Genomic DNA, 23,845 nt, shown 5'->3' with positions numbered 1-23,845 from the left:
GCAGTAATTTTAAGATTAGTATTCTGAGGTTAACTATGCACTACAAAGTTATTTCAGAGTTGCTCTTCAACAGATTTAATCCAAACCAAAGTCTATGACTGCTGTAAGAATTTATCACATTTCTCTTCGTATATACATATGAACAATGTATACTGACCTGAACCAAACAAACACTGTGTCCGTACAGGGTTCATTAAGACTGCAACATTCCTTGTGTTTTTTCATGGTCCTACCACAGTGGTATATTTCCTAAGACTCGAATTTGAATATATTTAGCTAACATTGCAGCAGTATATGATATCATGCAACATTTGCTTGCCTCCTTAAATACTGATTTTTGTTCAAATTTGGAAATAGGTGAACAAAGGATAAGATACAAAGCACAGGTTGAAAACATATATTAGACAAAGTACGGACCCCCAGAAGTGTCAATAACACATTCTTGTTAATAAGACAAACTGTTAACTCAAATGAGGGGAAATACAAAAATAATAATATATAATATAATTTCCTTGTCATGAGAATGTGGCATACCCTCACCCTCAGGGGGCCTTGATCTGAATGCTAACACCATCATGCTAACTTTCTCAATGACTAACCAGGTGTATATATACACACTTTATGATGAAATGTTTTTCCTAAAATGAAAGCTCATGTGATCACCAGGTGATGTAGGGGAAACTCAAACCAGCAGACAGCAGGCCACTGAACGTGCCCATTTCTGTGCATAAATAAAGTTTGTATTGTATTGCCTAAAGCAGATTAAATTTCTCTTGGCATTTTAATGCATTCAGATTTTCATTTGAAAAAAAAAAAGTACATTTACAAGTGATTTTAAACACAACAGCAGACATTTTTACTCATTTGTAAAAACGTAATCAAGTTTCATAGAAATGTTGAAACAGTGCAGTAGAAATCCGTCACACATTTTGTAAGATCCATCTCTAGCACACCTACATTCTTAACATTACTTGTAGCTTAGCACAATATATACATTAAGCAGAATCTTTGGAGAATCATTACAAACACATAAGACAATATTCTTGATTCTTTCTGATGCACACTCAAACGGAGCAACGGGGATCGACAAAGCTGGTTGGAGTTGATGCCGTTTTTTTAATAAGATGTCCATGAGCCGTAGTGTTCAGGAAATATGGATGAATCAGCAAAGAGTTCCTGAATCACTTCATGAGACTCCAGCTGCAAGAAACAAATACATTGAGTTTGTATGAGAAAGTTGTTTCTCTCGCAGTTCATTTCAAACGAGATCATTAAAATGTACTGGTGAACGTAGAGCAGGGGTGGGGAACCTTTTTCCTCTCAAGGGCCATTTCAATTTTTTCAACATCCTCCGAGGGCCGTACAAATGATTGACCTCTGCTTAAAAATACTAAAATCACAGCCCATTCATTTGGCCTTTCTTTCATGCTGTGCAAAGAAAAAGCAACCTCTTAATCCAGATATCTTACCATGACTCGCGTATGCATGCACGTGCACGGTTGTGGCATGACCATCAAAACAGAAAGATATGGAGACGAGATGAGTGCAAATGTATTTAGTTTCCTATCCATGTGAACATGATTTAAGTGGGGGGGGACCTCACCTAACCTCCTCTAGGGGGGTCCATGCTCCATGCATGCTCCACCTGGAAGATTTTTTTTTAAATGTTGAAGTTAAAAGCATCAATCTGGTGCACTTTGAGAGCAACATTAGGAGCTCTATGGATACATCTCTCAACACCCATATGAAACAGAACTGTAAGCAGATTTTCTTTTCTTTATGGATATTTTACAAATCACTCCCCTTTCAAACTGTATTCTTGTTTATTAATAACAACTTTTTTTTACTGTCATATAGTATTTTATACCCGTTTACTTTATTCTCTTATTTTTTTATAACTATAATGATCATATAAAGATGTGCCTTTACCTCACTGGTTGTAGAAAAAGCTTCTTATATTCGTTAGCATAGCTAGCTAACCAGATGCTAATAACAATAAAGTTATTGACTGTATGATCAGTATGACAGATGAACAGATCGCCACTGGGCTTACAACTAAAGACACAGCCACGCAAAAACTGCGGCATGTGTACGGCTCTTTATGGGTACTGCAATTTCTGAAGTGCCGGAGCGGCGTTCTGGTGCTCTCCGTCAGAACTGCACTGAACTGTTCTTATTATACATCCATGCACCCCTGTCAGACGAGACATATACCACGTGATGACGTTAGGCTTGTGTTGTGTTCAAGGACCCTGACCTTGGCCAGGAAAAACAGGCACTCGCTTGTTTAATTCTTTTGCGGTCTAGATTTCTTTAATTTTTTTCTTTTTTGCGTGTGTTTATAAATTACCTCCAGGGCCGTACCAAATGGTCTCGCGGTCCGTATACGGCCCGGAGGCCGGAGGTTCCCCACCCCCGAGCCAAAGAGACAGATTTACTCAGTGTGTGGCCAGAAACATGACTCCTAACTAAATAGCTGGACGTGTAACTAGACAATCCTCTGCCGATGTTATGAGTGGCGAAGTCACGCCCATCTACTTCCGCCCCATGGGACCTTATTTCGGAAAATAATGTATTGAAGTCAATGGAGAGAGAAAACTTATCTTTCGATCCCGTTTGAATTGTGCCATGAATTACACATATGATGTTTGTCAATCTTAAAAAATCATTTCCATGTCAACGTTTGTTGTAAAACTGTTGAAATATAAGACTATGAAAAATACGTAACTAGAAAGACTACAAATCCCAGAGTCGCGTAAGTGATGTCACAATTGTTTTCCTCCACTATAGATAGCTAAGATCAGCGCCATATAGATAGAATCTATCTACATGGCGCTGGCTAAGATAAGATAACTTTAACAAGATGCCTGTGTGCTTAGTACCAGGTTGTTATCATACCAGCGGGTCTTGCTCGTTATTTCGCTTCCCGTCTGATGGAAGGACCAGGGGGGTATACTACGAATCTAGTTCAACATATCCTGGATATGTTTTGAGTTATCCGGTTGACTAAATCCAAAAAAAAAACGCTCTCGCTAAACGGTCCTACGACGCTGGCTATCAACTCGATCGCTCAAGCCAGCCGTGTCCTATCTAGTTAGGTGCGCGTTCACATAAAAGGGGTGGTATTTGGAGTGTTCGACCAATCACAAACATGGACAAGCCGTGTACTGACAGCGCAGCGCGTCATATATTTCCTGAATGAAAAGTCAACTAATATTAGACAAATATGAAGATGTTAAACTTTAAACATCCATGACTTAAACACTTTATCCAGGATAAAAGCCACATAGTTGCAGCTGCGCAAGGTGAATACTGCTGGTAAAAGAAAAAGTGTTTGAATGCGTACATTAACAGGTTTATGATATCACTGCTGCCCCGTCTAAGACACGAGTGGATCTGACTTTAATTACATTTGACTCGAGTGTTTCGTCAACTTAATGTGTTTCTTAAAATAATACTTCTGCATACAGTATGTGACACTGTGAGTGTTGCACGCCAGATACGGCTCAAGAAGCTGACTCAGATAAGGAAATATATGATACATTATGATGTGATATCATGTGATATGAATGATAATGGGACACATCGACGTCTGCACTCACAGTATGCAGACTGTACTTAATGTTACTTTGATCCGGTTACTTTTGTTGTGGCAGATATTTAAGTAAGCTTTCTTAACGCTAATGTTATAATAGTCAGATTGCTCTGAAGACGGGAGGTGATATTCTCTTCATTTTCACGTTCACACAGTCGGTGATTTTGGCCGGTCGTCTTTCCTGCAACGGCAGTTTAAACTGTATTTCCTTTCTCCTGTCATATGAATTGATCGCTTTAAACTCCGCACACTGAGCTCTGATTGGTCAGCAGGCAGTGCTTTTATCCTGGAACCTATCCTGCTCCGGAGGCTAGCCGTTCAGAATAAGTTATCTAGCCCGCTAAAAAGTGAACCAGCTTCGTAGGACCGGAAACCCCTGAAGTTAGCTTGCTAAACGAAAATCTTGATTCGTAGTATAGGCCCCTGGAGTGTCTGGATCAAGCTAGCTAGTAGCTAGCACGTTAGTTAGCATTACAGCCTTGTCATTTGTATTAGCCTTAACATGAAGTAACATTAAGTAACCCAAAATGTTAAACAGTAAGAGTAGTAGTCATATTTCATGAACCCTTTGAAGAGTACTGTCACACCGGTGTGATCATTCTATAATACACAATTTAAGCCCGGGGGTGAAATGCTAACGCTAACGCTAGCGATCTTCTCTACTTCATGCTATCTGCACAAATGGTTGACATTAAACATTACAAAGACCAGGCAGTTCAGAGAGAATCAAAGGAAGGCAGGCAGGCAGCTTTGCATGACTTTCTTCAGGACGTGTTTCATTGTGGTGATAGTGAAGGAAGTCAATCGTTTTGTTGACAAGACAGTAGTGACGGCAATCTTGGTGATGTGTGTTGTTCTGTGAGACCAGAGATGTAGTTCATTGAGCGTTTCACACAAACAAATGTGTTACTTCACAGTTTTACGACACTTTTTTTTTTTTGACTTGCAAAATTATCTTTTAAATTGACAAACATCATATGTGTAATTCGTGGCACAATTCAAACGGGATCGAAAGATAATCTTTCTCTCTCCATTGACTTCAATACATAATTTTTCCGAAATAAGGTCCCATGGAGGTCCACCGGAAGGGGAGGGACTTCGCCACCCTATAGTAACAGCTTGTTCCACTGCCCTCTAGAGGCCAAACATATCAGTCAAAGTAAACTTTATTGTCAATTCCTCTATTTGTGTGACACAGACAAGGGATCGAAATTCTGTTCCTCACCATCCAAGAGAATACAAATATATAATAAGAAATATATACAGTACATATGTATATATAAGAGTGGTCTCTTAATTTTTTCTGTATGTACATACATACAGACCCTTACAACCACACAAATACGGCTCTGAAAAAAATTAAGAGACCACTCGTTTTCGTTAATCTCAATCTCTACATGTAAGGCAGCCATTCCATTCCAGTGTCTGTTGAATTCCAACAGAGAGAAATGTTGTCAGTATTTTATAGAATAAAATAAAAAAAGATACATTTTACTAAAACACATACCTATAAATATTAATACCATAGAAACTAATAATGCTGCAGTGGTCTCTTGACCACACATCTGTATACACACATTTAAAAAGGTAATAATAATGGAAAAAAGAGACATAACAGTAAATATATTAAAATAACAGTAACGATGAATCAACCAATGCATGATGATGTAGTTTTAAACTTTTAAACCTACTTTTGTTTCTTCGTCCATCTCCATGTCCATGTCCGTATTGGGCTCCCTAGGTGGAGACGGAGGTGGTGTAGGGTTACTGTAAAATAAATCAAATGATTCACTAAGACACTTCGACATTTTAGTTTAGGACACACATCCATAAAAAAATAATATTGTTTATATTTTTATAAAGCTCTTTGCATATTTTGGCATCTAATCTTCTGATTGATGGAGCAAGGCTAAATCCTTTATTTATGTACAAAATACACATATCACAATCTTTTTTAAAAGCAGTACAAATTTGAATATTGTAAACTAATGTATGTATTTTAAGAATTAAAACAGAAAGTGATCCCTGTAAAAATATGTCAGTATAGTGTTGAATCGACACAGAGAAATAGCACCGTTAGGTTATCATAAATGTTCACTGTTCCAGTTTACTCATTATAAGTTCCATTTACAAGTATAAGGCTAACCCAGAGACTATCTGTGAATCTGACCGCACGGTTTACACATTTTTCTTAAAATGTGACCCCAGAGTGGCTCCATACAATGCTGATTTAAAAAATAAAATAAAAATGGTTGTCTTACTTACTCTGAGAAATCCCCCCTTTTTCTGTGAACGTACCCATCTCCGCTCAGCACTTTCTCTGCTGCATGAACACATGTGATCAGAGGTCATTACAGGTCTCATGTTCAATAAAGAATATGTATCACCCTCAGAATTTGAGAGTAATAATCCATCATTTTGCAAGGGGCACAATGTTAGAAGCTTTACTTTTTTCAACTGTTGCACAGAGTTGTAACTAACCAATGGTTATTATGTACACGGCTAAGTTGAATACTCGATTCGGATTGGTTAATTTGGACATTCAGTGGTCTTCTCTTTTGTGATAGCAGATTGCTGCTAAGCTAAGCAGACCGTTGCTAAGAAAAAAATATTTATATAATATATATAAAATAATATTTTTTCATTTTGGTTTTCCACAGAAAAGACAAAAAAAAGGGGGAAAAAACAGGACATGAAGATAGACAGGAAGTAAACACTAAAGGGAACAGCAGAAGAAGACAGACAGGAAGTAAACACTAAAGGGAACAGCAGAAGAAGACAGACAGGAAGTAAACACTAAAGGGAACAGCAGAAGAAGACAGACAGGAAGTAAACACTAAAGGGAACAGCAGAAGACAGACAGGAAGTACACACTAAATGGAACAGCAGAAGACAGGAAGTAAACACTAAAGGGAACAGCAGAAGAAGACAGGAAGTAAACACTAAAGGGAACAGCAGAAGACAGACAGGAAGTAAACACTAAAGGGAACAGCAGAAGAAGACAGGCAGGAAATAAACACTAAAGGGAACAGCAGAAGACGACAGACAGAAAGTAAACACTAAAGGGAACAGCAGAAGAAGACAGGCAGGAAATAAACACTAAAGGGAACAGCAGAAGAAGACGGGCAGGAAGTAAACACTAAAGGGAACAGCAGAAGAAGACAGACAGGAAGTAAACACTTAAGTGAACAGCAGAAGAAGACAGACAGGATATCACTAAAGGGAACAGCAGAAGAAGACAGACAGAAAGTAAACACTAAAGGGAACAGCAGAAGAAGACAGACAGGAAGTAAACACTTAAGTGAACAGCAGAAGAAGACAGACAGGATATCACTAAAGGGAACAGCAGAAGAAGACAGACAGGAAGTAAACACCAACAGGAAGATGGTATCGGCTCTGGCAGTGTTTAAAGACTGGTTAATGGTTAGTGTTCTTGGTGAATAAAGACATTTTGTTCTCAAACAGTAAACAGTAGCCATGGTAACAGTACCAGTGTTGGTGAAGTAGTGTCCAAAGGCGGTGTCTTTGGGGATGTCTGGGTACAGGTAGAGCAGGGGGTTGGTATGTCTGCTCTTCCGGCCTCTCAGACTGTAAGTGTTGATATAGTCCGGCAGAGACGTCTTCTCCAGCTCGTCCTTGGTGTAGGGATATATTGAATGCACAAAAGGCGCTGCAGGCGAACAACATACAGGAAGAGGACAGATATCCGAGTGTGAGAAATAACTTCATTCAGGATGGGACAGCCGACTGGAGTTTGAAGGTTTTGAGGAGGGGTTGTATGAGGCACTTATCATCTCTGACCCCAACCATCTCCTGAACAGTGAATATGTATTGTTACCATCAAATCGGAGATATAGGGTCCCACGTTTGAATAGGGTCAGACTGGAGCACTGTTGTGCACCAGTCAATTCTTACAGTAAATACAGAGTTAGGTTCCAGATCTAATGTACGATAGAGGGTCTTGAACATGTTTCTCTTCAGTGATTGTGATGTTAGATGTCCGTTCCCTCCCTTGTATCTTGTCTTAAATATTTGTCCTTGTTGATGTTTCAAATGGAGCTGCTGTGATGTGAAAAATGTCAGACTCGATCTGACAATAAAGTGTCATCTTATCATATGTTACCCAAAGCCAGTGTATAACCTACAGTAGATGGCAAAGAAACAGACAGGAGTACCAGCATGGAGCTTTGTTAGTTCTGACGGGAGGGGCGCAGCAGCAGAATGGACACCTCAAAAATGCAATCATGTTATTGTGTGACTTTGAAGGGTTGCTTCGGATTCAACAAATCCGCATAATGACTACCTAACCGAGCAAGGCAGGGGGTCAACCAGCAGATCCTTTGTTCTGGGAGGTAAAAGGATGGTTTTTCTCAATGCAGTCTGGTACTTCGAAGAGAGCATAAGGCATGTTCACACCGGAGTACTTTTCCCACAATAGTTCATCAGAACTACGATATATTTGCGTTCACACCAAAAAGCCCCAGGAACTAAAGTAGTTCAAATTAGTTCATCTGACCCGCTTTTCAGTCCCTGCTACAGAGCAGGGTCTGTCGTGGGAGAAAATAGTTCATACGTCTGATTGGCTGTGCGGAATGCAAACCACGCCCGTTTGACTCTGAATCTTTTTTTGTAAGCGGCCATTGTATTTGCTCGCTTCGGGCAGCGCACCCGAAGAGACTACTTTTGTGAAAGCAGTTATTATAGCAACACTAAATAAATCATCGGAGCGGTGGAGTGATGAGGATGTGTCGGCGCTTCTGGCGATTTACTCGGAGGACGCGAAGCGCCGCATTTAGAAGCTTCTACTGAATGCAGTTTCCGTGGCTCAGCAAAGTTAGCAGACCTGGCAAAGTCATGTCGGGACGACTACGAAGGTAAAATAAAATACATGCACTGCACTGTTTTAATCTGCACAATACTGGTCTTAGATGTACTTTTATTTGCTCAGTAGATCGAGCTAGCCATGCTAGAACTTGCTATCATAGGTCCAAGCTGGCTAACAACATCTAGCTAGCTAGCTATTCTCAGCCGTGCCCGCTATGAACACGTTTTGACTTGTGAATAAGTGTGCAATGTTCTGTAATTTGCTTCACTCACTCATGGCACTAATCGTGTGTTTCAGGCGAGGTGTTTCTCTCTGGATTAGAAACTAGTTTTCCCCTCCGGGATAAAACGATAATATAACGTTAGCAATTAGCATGCTAGCTGGACATAATGCTACCTCTAACAATACATTGTAGTTGCTATAATTTCAAGTCATTTGCAACATTCATTCTACATGTTAATGGTAAAAGCTTAAACAGTTGATTACCTGCATGCCACAAAGACTGATGTTCTAATATTTTTGCACATTTAAGTAGAAATGTAATTGAAATTCTATTTATTTTTCCTTTTTTTTATTGATTGTTATAATTGTACTCAGCCATGTTATGTTAGATGTCAATCCACTTACACTGTAACTACTCTGGCCTTGAAAGAAGGTTACACATCTAACTGATGTCCACTAATCCCTATAAAACAAAGTTCAAGCATACATTAAGCACAAAACAATAAATAAGGGCACTTTGATATTTATTTTTTATTTGATCCTATCTTATCTTCTACTTTACACCTGCATTTTGTACACTGTCCCTGCCTGCACCATGTCCAATGTTGTCTCTGTTGACAACCTACTAGGCGATTAAACTGATCTTGTATCTTGCTTATTTCACCTTAGGAAAGCGGGCACGGGATGACAGCTTCCTTGACACCATCATGGCGATGGACTGCCGTGCCATGGTCAGCAAGGAGAATGAGGACCTGCGTGCCAAGGAGATGCACGACGAACGGCTGCTGCATTCACACAAGGCCCAGGAATCGGACAACCAGCTGCTCATGGTGATGCAGCGCCATGCTGACTCGGCGGCGCGCCAGGTGGAGGTGTCGGCGCGCCAGGTGGAGCAACAAAATACCTTTCAGGCTGGGCTTCTGGCAGTGCTAAGCGAGCTGATTAAATCCAACAGGCCTTCAATAAAAATATAAAGAAAAACTTGTCGTCGTTGATAAACTGTACAATGACTTGTTGGGAGGCGTGTGGTGCAGTGGTCTGGTGCATTGGTGTTCGGATCACAGGTTCAAACCCCACTGCAGTCAGCATGTCGTTGTGTCCCTGGGCAAGACACTTCACCCCAAATTGCCTACACCTGGGACAGTTAATTTTGTATTATTGTGATTATATATATGCCACTGTTATTAATACTGACACTTCACTTTGCACTAAGGTGTGTCTGCTGCTGAGCCTATCTATTGTTATTATATATATATATATATATATCTATTGTTATATATATATATGTTTTGATACTACTGACACTTTATTTGATATTGAAAATGTTAACTTCTATTTACATGCATACGACACACCTGGGACAGCGTGATGCTGTTATTGATATTGTCTTGAGTGTGCAATAAAAGAGAACCTACATGGCGATTAAACGGAGCCTGTATCTTACATTTTTCATTACATTTCATGTAACTAAGCTTGCTTATTTCTCCTCTGACACTTCATCTTTACAGTGACCTGTGTAGCATCCTATACATCACATGTAAGTAATTATTCTGATACCATCATGTTTCATCGGTTATAAACTGGCGAAGCTTTATTTATTGTGCCTTTCAAAAAGATAATTTCATTGTATTTCAAAATGGCGTCCAACACAAGCACTATTTATTTATTTATAGAAAGATAAATGGTTAAGTTTGTTATTACCAGTGTTGTGAGTTCAATATTTTTAATTAATTATAGTAAGGGAACATCTTAGGAGTTAGTGTAGTGAGTTTCAGAGCAGTGTAATCATTATTTGACCTAAAACTAAATGTTTTTATGAATGTCCTCTGAGGAGGACATGGGGATTTGCTAACTTTTGATTTCCCCCATTGTACACGACACAAATGGAGGCCACTATGGGCCACAACTAACACGTAGGTTTCTGTAGGGTTCATGGCAGACGGATGCAGTTGTTCTCAGGAGGATATATAATAAAGGTGTGTTAGCTGCTGAGCCTATTTAGTGTGCATACGACACACCTGGCACAGTTTATTCATTTCACACGTAGCGTAGCGCGTGCATGTCGTCGTCCAATCCTTTTGTCAATCCTTCTTAACCGCCTTCGCTTCCGAATCAGCATTGCTATTGCATTTGACTGGTCGATGATCTGTATTTGTGTTTGCTTAAATAACTCAGACGAAGCTCATGTCTGAGGTCGGAAGGTAAACAGACGCCTCATTTACAGCAAGTGGGCGCGGGAGGTTTTTCTTCTTCTTTTTCTCTCGTTTTTTTGGCGGATTGCAACTTTAAGGTGCATACCGCCACCTACTGTACTCGCCGTGAAGTTGTTTGCGGCCTGCCAGTAAACCCAAAGCAGAAGAAGAAGAAGAAGTGATGTCAGCGGTTAATTTGCCTAATCCACCCCCAGGAACTCATTTTGGTGTGAACGCGATCTGCTTTAGTTCATCAGAACTAAAAGAGTTCTCATGAACTGAGTTCTCATGAACTATTGTGGGAAAAGTACTTGGTGTGAACGCGCCTATAGATAACGGCTTCAGTTCCTGTCAGAAAGGGCAGTCTGCAAGGTAAAGCTTTTTTACTTTTTCTTGTGTCTTAAATATTTTTTGGCTACTGCCTGCGGCCACAACATTGCATTGCTCTGCTTTCGTGATGGTACTCCTGTCTGCATCTATAAAGAGGTACAAGGAGGAAAACATTTTTGTAGGCCGACCCCGATCGTGGGTTTCCTCGACAAAAGGCCAATGAGTTTTCCAATTGGATTGCAGAAAATACAATCTGGCAAACACAAGTTTATGATATTTTCACATTATGTTCAGCAGGTTAATCGCCACATAAAAATCCACTGTTAGAATTGTTCAATCATAAATGCAATCACCAGATGTAAAAATATGATATTATTCCTATTAACAAACTTTATCACAGTCACATGACTTGGTCACTCGTTAGCAACCACCTTTTTTATGACACCTAGAAGCTTCAGACATTCGCCAGTGGGGCATTTTCTAACATATATTATGTCTTAAATCAAAACGTGTGAATCTTATATTAACAACAGACCTTATTTCAGGTATCTAACAAATAACTTATTTGAAATACCACTGACTTTGAGATGAGGGAACCCCAAATATCTAAAATGTTATCTCAATTCCAGGTTTAGGACTCATTCATGCACCACATGCTGTAGGTACACTGGCTATGGAAAAGTACCTCATTCAACCTCACTTCAGACTTGCAGAGCCCTTTGGCATTTTAGCTCCAAATGAACAAACATACCACCATTGGAGTTGTCGACCCAGCTGAAGCTGATGGCTCCATTTGTTTTGCTCTCGCTAAAGCGGAGCAGAAAGGTCCCGGTCCGTTTTTCCTTCAACAGTTCAGCTGTTCTCTCCCTGCTGATGAACCCCATGATGGACCTGAAGCCCACACACAGAATATAACCAGAGCTCAGTTGATTGGGAAGCATGACGTGCTGGTATGTGGACCACTGCCTCATTATTAATGTGAATGAACCAAACAGAAAGAAAGCGCTCAGATGACTTACCCATCCCGCCACAGATCAACCAAGTGTTTTTTGATCAGATCCAGGATTCCATCAATCCAGAGCCAGGCATTTTTATTCTGGAAAGCAAAAGTCAACATGTAAACACAAACACACAAAGTAAAGTTCTGGAGTTTGTAACTGTGTACAGCACAGCATAATCGGCACCTTGCTCAACACTCACCTTGGAGAACTTGCTCCAGTGAACTAGATCATCAGGATCATCTGTGAAGAAATGAAAAATGACAGAAGAAATATCATGAATATAACATGAACTCTGGAGTAGAGAAATTAGTACATCATCCTTTTAATCTTCGGTTTATCCAATCACGCTTTAATTCAATAACCATAATAGATTTGCTTAAAAAAACACAATCTTAAATCCTACTGATATCAATGCCACTCTCATGTCGGTGCAGACTGTTGTTTTTACTCGTTACTTTTTTATACAGACATAAAGGCGCTTGGTTAGCTCGTCTTTGTGACATGCTAGGCTAACTTGCTTATGGCTATGCAGTAACAAAAACACAAGTGGAGTTGTATCCTCATATAACTCTCAGCAAGAACATGAATAAGCATATTTCCCAAATTGCATATCTATTGTAATACTTTACTTGGAAGCTCACAAAAAACGCAGTCCCAAATGCCGATCCAATGAAAAGCTACATTTTCTGACAAGTTCAGATCAACTAGAGCAGGGATGGGGGCAAATGGCGGCCCGGGGGCCACATGCGGCCCCCACCTCCTCTTTTTGCGCTCAAACACTCACCCACAATCTTGTCTCTTAGCACGGAGAGCTGGTTTTCGTCAAGCTCCCGCTTGCCAGTGCACAAAAACTGCCAGCTGAGAACCTGGGACAGCTGCTCCCATGTGAGGGGAGGAGGGTCCACAAACAACTGCAGGTTCTGCAGAACAAAGGCACACACTTCGAACGTGATTTAAGACCAAACGATGGATTAACAATCAACAAGACAATGGTTGAAACAGTGAAGATGACCCAGAAACTAGCGTCACAAGGGCCCCCTCTATGAAAAGCAATGGGATTTTTCCGTTAGATTTGGAATACTGAAGAAAATAAGATCTTTGGCAAACACATGTTTATGATACTTACACATTTTGTTCAGCAAGATAATTTCAGCATATTAACACCTCTTTTACAAATGTTTAAGCATAAAATGTGTTTTCATTATCATGCAGCAAAAACAATATATTTTAAATGTTTTGGTGCTGAGGAGTGTGTTTTACCCTGGAGTCACCGGTGGACAGCATGTTGTTCCACATGATGGAGGCCCAGGCGCTGGAGACCTGCGTGGTAGCGGAGATGACAACCACAGGCAGAGTGCTGGCCTGGCCCAACACAGCAGCAGAAGACATTAAAGAAACGCTACTGCCATTTTCCTCTCCAATAGTTCCATATTTTAAACAAATGTTATCTTATAGTTAGGCCGCAAACAGAAATGTAAGGGCCTCTGATCAGAATGGAAGAGTTTACTCACTTCAATGTTGAGTTCCAGTCCAACATGGCGGAACTGTGTCACAAACTTAATGATGTGGAGTTCTTCAGTGACTGCCAGGCGACACTAAAGGAGAAACAGGTCTATCAATATATAGGTGTTATTGATATGTGATGTTGTTCTGCACAAACACTCATGTGGAGGGATTGTGTGGGAGAGAAACTCCCTCAGAAGGGAATACAGGGATTTTTAGCCTTTGAGACCATTTACATGCACAAAAACCTATATAACACTTAGTGTAAATAATATCCTGCTTTATATTGTGTCTAAAGCCTTTCAATCGTGTTTTATTGTCAGAGTTAATAGATTTGTTATCTTCACGGTCTACTGTATATTTTCTATTTTTCAAACATTTTCCAATTTGGGATCAATAAAGTACCTCTTATCTTTATCTTATCTTATAACACACTACAGGAAAGGGAAAACCACACAAAGCTGAATAGGGCCCCTTAAATATCAGCAAGTTAGCATTACCATTGTTAGCATGTAAGCACCACTTTGCCTAAGTAGTGCCTTGGCATGGCTGCCATCTTTTTTGGACAATTGACAGCACATTGACGGAGGGTGTTTCTCAATGTCGAGTAAAGCTGCTCCAGAGCCACTATTTCAAGCATACTCATTTCATTTCATTTCAAACCTTTATTTAACCAGATTGTCCCTTGAGATCATAGATCTCTTTTTCAAGGGAGACCTGCAGCAATTAGGTACTACGTCATCGAGTGCCGCCGAAGGACTGTTCCAATGTCCAGCATACTTGGAATTCTACCGAGCCCGGCGTACTTCGTAGCGAGAAATTTCGAGGCTGCACATGTGTAGACTCCGCGGTCTTAAAATCCCCACAATGCTTTGCGCACGGACCAATTTCCCCAAATCTGTGGCGGAAAATGTAAGGCGGGGCCTCTCATATGACGCACACCTGCACACCTGCACACTTGCTAGCGTGTTCCATTCTTCGTTTTCCAAATGCCAGGAAGTATTCTTGCCTCGCTTCTGAAGCAAGTGACTCGGAAGACATGTGCTACCAAGCAAGCGTACTCGACATTGAGAAACACCCACTATCTGTATATACTTTTTCTTTTTTTTTCATTTGACTTTTTCAGCAGATAGATAAACTTTAGCATTTATTATAAGTAGTAGTGACGTTAGTACAAACGACGGTTATTCAAATTTTAATGTCTCATCTTACCTCAATTGATCCTTTCGTTCTTCCTTTGATTTCCTTGAGACACTGAAAAAAAGAGAACTTTTAAAATCTTCAAAAGTTAACCAGTTAACCAGTTGGAAGAGCTTCTTACCATGTAACCAAATTCTGTCACCAAGTCTCCATTGGGCGAGTCCACGTCCAACACTTTACACTCATCCCTGTTGAAGTCGAAGTGACGGAACCTACAACGACATCAAATGTCAAAATGTATGAGGAGTTTAAAGATACAATTCATCAATTTATATATAAAATGTTAAATTGTTTTGGTACCCTCTACTTACCATTTAACCGTTTTGACTTCTTCAACATCCCTAATTTTCAGGGAGAACAATATGCAAAAAGATTGATAAGAAAATAAGAGGTAAAGGGTTTTCTTTATTTTAAATAATACTGCATTATATTAATATCTCAGACCAGTTTTCTTTGACTTACTTGTCAAATACAGGTTTGACTTTGAGCAGGCACTTGAATTCTGGAAGGTTTGCCAAGAACCTGAAAAGACAAATAAAAAAACTAAAATACTAATGAAGAATGATCTTCAAAAACAAGAAATTGCTGTGAATCCAGGATGACGTCGCTGCCGTCTACTAAAAAAGGAGCAAGCTTAGTATTTTATTCTGAAAATATTAACGTTTCTTTATTGTCACAAACACATCTCATCACAACTCTGTGATGGCTTGTTGTTTCATGACTAGCCTAGAAATAAAAATCTGTTCCCACATGAACAGACGCTCTCAGTGGGTATAGTGGCTGGTTCTAAAGTAGTATCTTCTGCCCATTCTTTGGTCATCTTCTTATTTGTTCATTTATTCATTCATTCTTTCTTTTCTTCTTTTTAAATAGCCCTCCCATCCACTGGCAAACACTCACAATAACTCAACCTAAGAGAGTACAGAAACGAGTCCTAAAACCCAGAAATAACTTCGCATTTTACCACTTCTGGTTCCCTCGTTCAACGGTTTGTTGAATGTGTTTGTAGTTAAAAGCCTGAGATAAGGTCTGTGGTTAAAACAAGCCTAACAGATTTTCACATTTTGCTCTCGGACATAAAATACGTCAGCAAATACCTCACCTGTGAATGTCCAAAGCTTCTATGTGTTATAAAAACTGCGTAACAAGTATAAACGAGTAACTCAAATAAACTACTAAACGTCAGCCTTCAGCTTAGCGATTGTGATGCGCAGCCATGTGACTGTGATGTAGTTTGTTTATAGCCTAGCATCAGCTTTTTACTTCTGGCGATTGCATTTACGCTTCAAAAATCACAAAGCGGTGTTATTATGTGGCGATTATCCTGCTGAACAAAACGTGATAAGAATGAATGTGTGTTTGTCACAGAGCTTATTTTCTGCAATAAACTGAAATGGAAAATTCCCATTAGATTTTGTGGAGGGACCCCTTTGCGATGCTCACTTCCTTGGCGGCCTACAAAAATACGCCATCACTCCACCCAAATCATGTTGTCTTGTTTGCTTTGCCCCGTCATGTTATTCCTGTGATGTCACCCAATGCATGCAGCCTTACCTCACTCTCACGGAGAAGCACACCCCGGTCTTCAGTATCAGAGGTCGTTGTGGTAAACTCAACATGATCGGCTGTTTCTCAACCACCAGAGCACTGCAGAGCAAGATCCCAACGAAAAGTGTCAGAAATATGAAAGTGCATGCTTCAGTCTGTGTGTGTGAATGACACAAATGAGTTCAGGAGCCGTGACTCACTTTGCAAGTAGTTGTGTGAACAAGGACAGTGTTTGGTTCTCAATTACTGCCATGAGGCCAGGCAGGTTGGAGGCATCGGTGCTGTCGGGTGTGTTGTTCTGCTCTTTCAGTTTCTGCAGCTGTTCGCGCACTCGCAGTAGCACCTCGGCCACAGCTGTGAACCTGCACAGGCAGAATAAGCAAACACAAGTTGTCATCAGGGGTGTAGGGCCACTGATACCAACCACAACTATGACAGGCAGGCAGTGCATGGTTAAGTTGTGATGGTTGATCGAGCTTTAAATGATGCTTACAGCTTCTGATTGCCACAGTTGTTCAAATATATAAAAATATCTTCTTGTGTTCATTAAATTGTTGTAGAATTGTAGAAGGACTGTAATTTTTGGAGGAACCTGGAATATTGTTGACATCCAGCTGGATCCATATTTATTTTCTTTTTATACATATTCACGTTATCATTTATAACATATGGACTGTATTTCATCTCTCTTTAATCTATACACCATTGCACGTCCGTCCTTGGAGAAGGATCCCTGAACTGTTGCTCTCCCCGAGGTTTCTAACATTATTTCTCCATTATTTGTGGGGTTTCTTGGGAGTTTTTCCTTCGTCCCTCACAGGGTCTAAAGACAGAGTGTTGTATGCTGTACACTGTGGAGTCCACTGAGACAAATGTTTCATCTGTGATATTGGGCTAATTGATTTATATGTCTGAAATATCTGCAGCCTCTGAAAGTGGCTCGGCATCGGCATTACTCGTGGCTGTTCACTGTTAAAATATTCTAAAACCAACGCCATGCTGCCACAGTTTAACTTTACAGAGCTCTACACACATCACCTTTCCTCCTTCAGGCATTCAGAGAGGATTATAGCCAAGTTCAGTGGCTCATCTTCAAAGTTTTTCTAAGTTTAAAAAAATAATATAATCAAATACACACAGAATCAAACAAGACTCTGAAATTAATAAAAGGTTTGGTTAACATAAAGGCGTGTCTGTCCTACCAGCAGGAAATCTCTCATCCCTTGTGATCAGGTCCCTGTTTGCTTTTCACGCATTATATAGGCTTTAGTGACTATTTGACCTTTAAAGCTTAAAAGCATTTACATGAATTTCAACCAGATTATGCAAACCACAATATTTGGAGAAAGGTATCCCAACACCTGAGCAGCACTTCACCCATGGGTGTTAATCTTGACAGCTGAGACAGAGACGCATTATCACATGTTCCAAAGTTTCCTCCCTAACATGACCCATATAAAGCCAAAGTAGTTCTTATAAGTTCTCACCACTTCTGGAGATGGTCTAGACAGGTGTCGGCTGGGCTTCCAATGCAGGCCAGCTGCTGCCTGAGCCTCCATTCGGGCAGCTCCACCTCGGTGAGAGTCGCCACAATCAGCTGAGCCAGGTTCAAAATGTTCACGATCTCCTGCAGCAGCACCTGCAATCCAGCAAACACCAAGTGTTCGGGGGGGCCTCATTATGCTTGTACGGGGTGCACCACAAAAATAAAATTAAACCAAAAACAAACTCCATCACGCTGTGAAACGCAGGGATAAATCCAATGTCCAGGCAAGAATATAGTTTGTATGGTTTATCCAACGATCCTGAAGTACAATGAACCACAGCCTCCTCTCCTCTGCCCTTTCTTCACCTGTCTAACATTCAATACCTAAACCACCTGGTTCCTGAAGCTGCATTCAAAATAAACGCATTAAAAAAAACGACCCAAATTAAATTAACTAATTACTCTAAATAATGATAAAACTACTATTTAGGAGAACAGCAAGAAAATTAATCGTTCACTATTAAATAATACAAAACAATAAAAAGCAAAAATGTTTATTGTCATCATATACACAACTATTGTGTAATTATATAATGTATGAAAAACTTAGATCGCAGGTTCCTCAACAGTGCAATGACAAGACATAAAAAAATAAATAAGGGGCCCTATTCTACACATTTTCGAGTTCCTATTTGTATTTAGTGCCTCTACTGCAGTGGCGGTGCTGAAGCACCCCCCAGGATAGCCATAGCACCCCCTAAGCACCCCCAAGAAATGTAGGCTATGTCTTCTTTTTTTTTTATGTGTGAAATTCATAATTTGAAAAATTATTGATTCGAAAGTAATATGCTACAGTACAGTACAAGTAGCTTACTTCTGGGTCTCTGTGTTTCATTCAAGCTCTGCTCTGTGTGTGTGTGGCACAAGCCATTTTGTGTGCGTGCGCGAGCGAGCGAGAGAGAGAGCGCGCGCACCGGTGGGTATCTACCGGAGATCGTTGTGGTTAGCATCTGGTGCTAGCTAGCCAAGCTAATGGATATAAGGAGCTTTTTCAACAACAAGGTGGAGGGAGAACTCTCTCCTGTCAGACTGAGAGTCTCAGATAACCTCAGCTCAGGTGAAGTAAAGAACTCTCTCAGTGTTTAGATAGTTAACTTTAGTCTAAGTTATCTCAGTGGGTCTCAAACAGTTTGGTCACGATTTATGTAAATAAGTATTTCCGAGGCACACGTTTATATGATCAGTATAAAAAAATAAGAGCATAAATGAAAAACAGTTATGAAATAATATATGACAGTAAAACAAGAATACCGTTTTAAAAAGGGAAGTGATTTGTAAAATATCCATAAAGAAAAAGTAAATCTGCTTACAGTTCTGTTTCATATGGATGTTGAGAGATGTATCATAGATCTCTTCATGTTGCTCTCAAAGTGCACCAGATTGATGCTTTTAACTTCAATATTTAAAAAAAAATCTTCCCGGGGGAGCATGCCCCCGGACCCCCCTAGAGGAGGTGAAGACCCTCCTATAGGAGGTTAGGTCCACTCCCCACTTGTAAAAATAGCACTTTACCCCTGCTTACACCTATATGCCGTGAGCTGATTATCGAGCCTTCATTGTAACAGTCGCGGGTGTACTGTACATGTGTGTGTGGGGAGTGTTGCAGTAGAAAATTCAACTGTAGCGCTGGTGCATTAATGGGAAACCCTAAATGTTTGAGCACCCTCTATGAAACGTCAAGCTACCCCACACCTAGAGAAAATCTCTGGCGCCGCCACTGCTCTACTGTGACATGTCTCCATGCTATAATGTTCAAAAAGCTCTTTATTTTTCTCGTACTGCCTGAAAAGTGTATTCTATCAGTACTATCAGAACCGAGAATGTATCTTTATCTCTAGTTTGGAGATTTAAAAAAATAAATTAAACAAAGTCCAAAAATGTCCTTACATTTTATTTTAAACTGCTAAAAATGTAAAATGCTTTAAGACAACAGTTTATATAAATCTCACCAAGCGTACATCTACAGTACCTGCTTTGTTTGTATGATAAAGTTGGTCCGCTTACGACATTCCTCTTCCACAACAGCATGGGACTGGGCCAATCCAATGTCCTGCTCCACTGCAAATCACCAATGAGACATCGATGAAGCACAAACTCACAACACACCTGTCGCCTGTGTCTTTACCTCTCCTACCATACCTTTGTTTTGCCAGGTCTTCTGTATGAAGTCAAGGTTGTCATTAAGAAACTCCAGTGACTTCATTTCCTTCTTCACCTCCTGCATTAAAGTTCACACATTTAAAAAGTATTTTTCTCATCAATAAGAAATGTTCTATCAATAAAAAAGTGACAGACTAAATGAGTTTACCATAATCAGTCTTTTCAGTTCATTGATTTTGTTGTCCATATCTTTCCATTTCCATTTTTGATCCATGTCTGGACTGCCACAAGCCTGACAAAAACAAAGGTGTTAATTACACAACAGACTGACAGACAGAATGTGTGTCTGTTGTGTAACTGTAAGAACTGTAAACATCAAGATGTCTCCTGTCGGAGGAGCAATACAAATCTAAAAGATTAGACACATTTGAATAATCTTGTGGCAAGTGATTGATGTTTAAAGCATTTCTGCAGCCTGCACAGTTTGTCCACCTTAAATCATCTTACCTGTACTTCAGAGGCTGAAGCCTTAATCTTCTGTTCCTCCTTCAGGCACTCAGAGAGGATTACAGCCAGGTTCAGTGGCTTATATTCAAAGTTTTTCTAAGTAAAAAAAAATATGATCAAATACACACAAAATCAAACGAGGCTCTAAGGTGTATTGGTTATTGAATGTTGAGTTTACATATCAGCGTGTCTGCCCTACCAGCAGGTAGTCCTTCATCCCAGTGTAATCAGGTCCCGGTAAGAGGATGTTCTCCTGCACGGAACGGATGCACTGTTCTTGCAGATCCTCCAGCAGTGCATGGAAATATGTGCTTGCTGCATTTTCATCCCCAGCTGCCAAATCCCTAGCAAAGAGCAACAGAAGATGTTCATTGCAGGTCTCCCTTGAAAAAGAGATCGTTGATCTCAATGGGATTTTTCACCTGGTTAAATAAAGGCTACAAACAAACAATTCATTCAGGGATTGTGTCCAACTACTTGTGTAGAATGAGGATAAACTTTGGGGGACAAAATATCAATCCACTTCCTCAAATTATTTAATTTGTAATACCGTATTAGGGGACACATAATAGTGGGTTAAACCCCACCTTAACTCAGTTTATTCTTTAACCTTGGTGCATAATCTGTGTCCCAATTGTATTAATTTACAATACCTTGTTTTTTGTTGCGTTTTTGAGGATGATAGATTTTCTTATTTGATCTCTTTCTTATTACTTTCTCATATTATAACAGTAGTTATTGACTATATACTATATAGGTCTGTATATTAATGTGGGTTTTCCCCAAAGTCTGTTAAATTACAGTATTTCATATATAATTAGAAAAATATATATCATCTTTCAGGACAAGAGCCCGTTTACTCAGCAGCGGTCACCAGGACAAAGAAAGAACTGCATTCATTGACCTCCCCATTTTCCTGTTCATAATTCATGATGAGCAACTGCTGTGGCACGTAGTGTTCCTCCAATTGGAAGGTTGCTGGTTCAATCCCCTGCAATCTACATGTTGATGTGTCTTCTGGGAAGATAAGTGCTTCCAATGGCATGGCCATCAATTTGTGAAAGTGTGTGAATGACAGCTTATATGAGTGAATGCTGACTGAAGAACTGCAAGAAGCCAATTAGTTTGTAGTAACTAGATTGAGATAAATATAATTTACTAAAATATAGAATAATATGTATTTCATTTAATAAGGACAATAACAATTGACAAAATAAAGCCCCCACAGCAAGATTTGACCACAGTGCATGTCTACAAAAGAGTGCTTCAAAATGGTTACATGAAAATGTGAATGCTGACAGCTGCACAGATCTGTTGCTTAACTTAGCTGACAATGAAGGACGGTGAAATGACTTGAATAAAATGTTAAAGCCCAAATGCATTGCACTGCTGAAAAACCTGACGGTGAAATGTAAAACTGGCAGATGTGACAAAAAGTGAAAACACTTAATATATTTTAAAGTGTCATTTCAGAATTGGAGGACATTTAGACGGCAAAACCTTTGAAAAACGAACCCTTTGATTTTTGGTTTTCTGTCATGTTTTTGAGAAAAACAGGGATTGAACAATAAAGAAAATGATGTTGCTAGCTCAGGCATTTATGGTACATATTTTATTAGATGTTTTATTTGTTGCTTTTCAGCAGCTGATGGTGGGCTAGAACTTAACCTCTTGATCTAATTATAATCAATCATTTTGAGTTCATTGTAAAATGTAAAAAAAGTGTTAATTGTTGCCACATTAACATGCCTAGGCTACCTGGTTCCAATAACAAAAAAGGCAGTTCATATTCTACATTAAAAACATGTAGATTATGCATAATGCTCGAAGGTATAAACAACATAAGCCATACTGTAGCTATCCCGCTCTGCTGCTGAATCAGCACAACAATGCACACGTGGCTTTTAAGACCCCTAAGGTGTATCAATAGCATATACAGAGCATTGGGCAATGTATGTAATGACTACAATCTGTCAGTGCCTCTTACCAGTCCAGGCTCTCTATCAGGACGCACAGGTAGTGGCGGATCTCTCTGGGGAACTTCCCCTCGTACAGCTGGCTCACCCGGGCCTGGAGGGTCGCGTCCAGCCGCAGCAGGTCCTGCCACTGGGCCATCTGCAGTCAGCACAGGAGGGAGAAGTACTCAGATGTTATACTTAATAAAAGCAGACATGCAACAGTGTAAGAATACTCCATTACCAGTACAAGTCCTGCATTTAAAGTCCTATTAACTTTGTCAAATAAAAGTAGTTGAGTGAACAGTTACATGTTGTCTTACACCTTGGCGACTTTTAAAAAAAAAGTTATTTTTTGGAAAAATACATGTACAAACAACATGGCATTCAGAGTCTTCAAAGTAAAAAATCGTAAATAGAACATAATAGAAATTGATATGACATAAAAGTAAACAAATAAAGTAAAGTACATACAACAGAGGGCTAGGTCTTTTCACATAAATCGTATTTTCCCAATTGTGCTTAACAGTTTTATTGCATTTGTATTCATCATTATGGTAATTGGCTACTTAAAAAGTGCACATGATGCTAACACTCAAAACTAGCTAGGTTATATAGCCTAACAGGGACATTCATTTATTGACAACAATACTTTAAAGCTTTGAAGTTGCTACCTGAAAATATGAAGCACCCTAACATAACAGTACTTCTTCTACGTATTCCTACAGACAACACAATGGCTTACCTTGTGGTTATTGTTGTTTTGTTTCTTTATCGATAGAGCAGCAGGTTAGTAATGTAAAACAGCGAGTAGCTACAGTGCTGTCCTCACTGTCTTCTGTTGTGAGTGACAGGAACAATGGGGCGTTCCTTATATTCACCGGGTACTCCCACACATCACGTGATTCTCGAGAAATCATTCCGCTAAACTCTGTCAAGTCAACCGGGGTTTACCCGGTTTACCCGGTTTACACAACTTCCTCATTCACAAAATAAAGGTACGTGTTGTTTACAACGACTTGTGTGCTTGCTCCCTGAGTTTTTAACTCGTTTCCGGGTGGTGATAACTGACGACAACTCTGACTACAGTATTTAAAGTGCAGGACTTGTACTTAAGTATTTTATTTTACTTAGACATTAACATTCAAATACAAATACTTAAAAAATGGAAAAGTAAAGTAAAATAAAATGAAAATGAAAAATACTATATCTAATATAAACAACATACAAAATTCTGGATAATTGAAATGTTCTTTAAAAAATATCAAAAATACTGCAGTAGCAGAAATATAAGCTTATAATATACTGTATAAACATATGA

General features: G+C 39.6%; 1 protein-coding gene across 3 annotated transcripts; it reads right to left on the bottom strand.

Annotated features, from left to right (window-relative positions):
• Positions 1-382: 382 nt before the first annotated feature.
• On the bottom strand, positions 383-23,376 carry stat1b (signal transducer and activator of transcription 1b). Of its 3 annotated transcripts, none has more exons than XM_034134666.1 (24): positions 23,270-23,376; positions 22,557-22,684; positions 20,769-20,913; positions 20,570-20,665; positions 20,271-20,354; positions 20,102-20,180; positions 19,932-20,020; positions 17,904-18,055; positions 16,617-16,778; positions 16,423-16,515; positions 15,331-15,390; positions 15,180-15,209; positions 14,990-15,080; positions 14,881-14,922; positions 13,677-13,760; positions 13,426-13,527; positions 12,950-13,085; positions 12,365-12,405; positions 12,184-12,260; positions 11,916-12,055; positions 7,086-7,265; positions 5,861-5,918; positions 5,287-5,362; positions 383-1,200 (listed from the first exon to the last, which is right to left on the bottom strand). In XM_034134666.1, exons 2-24 carry the CDS (start codon positions 22,682-22,684, stop codon positions 1,117-1,119), a joined length of 2,229 nt encoding a protein of 742 aa, XP_033990557.1. In that variant the 5' UTR covers positions 23,270-23,376; the 3' UTR covers positions 383-1,116. The 3 variants fall into 3 exon arrangements, with proteins under 3 accessions (XP_033990557.1, XP_033990558.1, XP_033990559.1); XM_034134667.1 differs by having other exon boundaries at positions 22,557-22,691; positions 23,270-23,355; XM_034134668.1 differs by lacking the exon at positions 383-1,200 and adding an exon at positions 4,674-5,020.
• Between the last annotated feature and the right edge of the window lie 469 nt (positions 23,377-23,845).

Source organism: Trematomus bernacchii, unplaced genomic scaffold (genome assembly GCF_902827165.1).
Source record: "Trematomus bernacchii unplaced genomic scaffold, fTreBer1.1, whole genome shotgun sequence".
Lineage (NCBI taxonomy): Eukaryota > Metazoa > Chordata > Actinopteri > Perciformes > Nototheniidae > Trematomus > Trematomus bernacchii.
The sequence above is the reverse complement of the archived record's forward strand: the minus strand, read 5'-3'. Positions and strand labels throughout refer to the sequence as shown.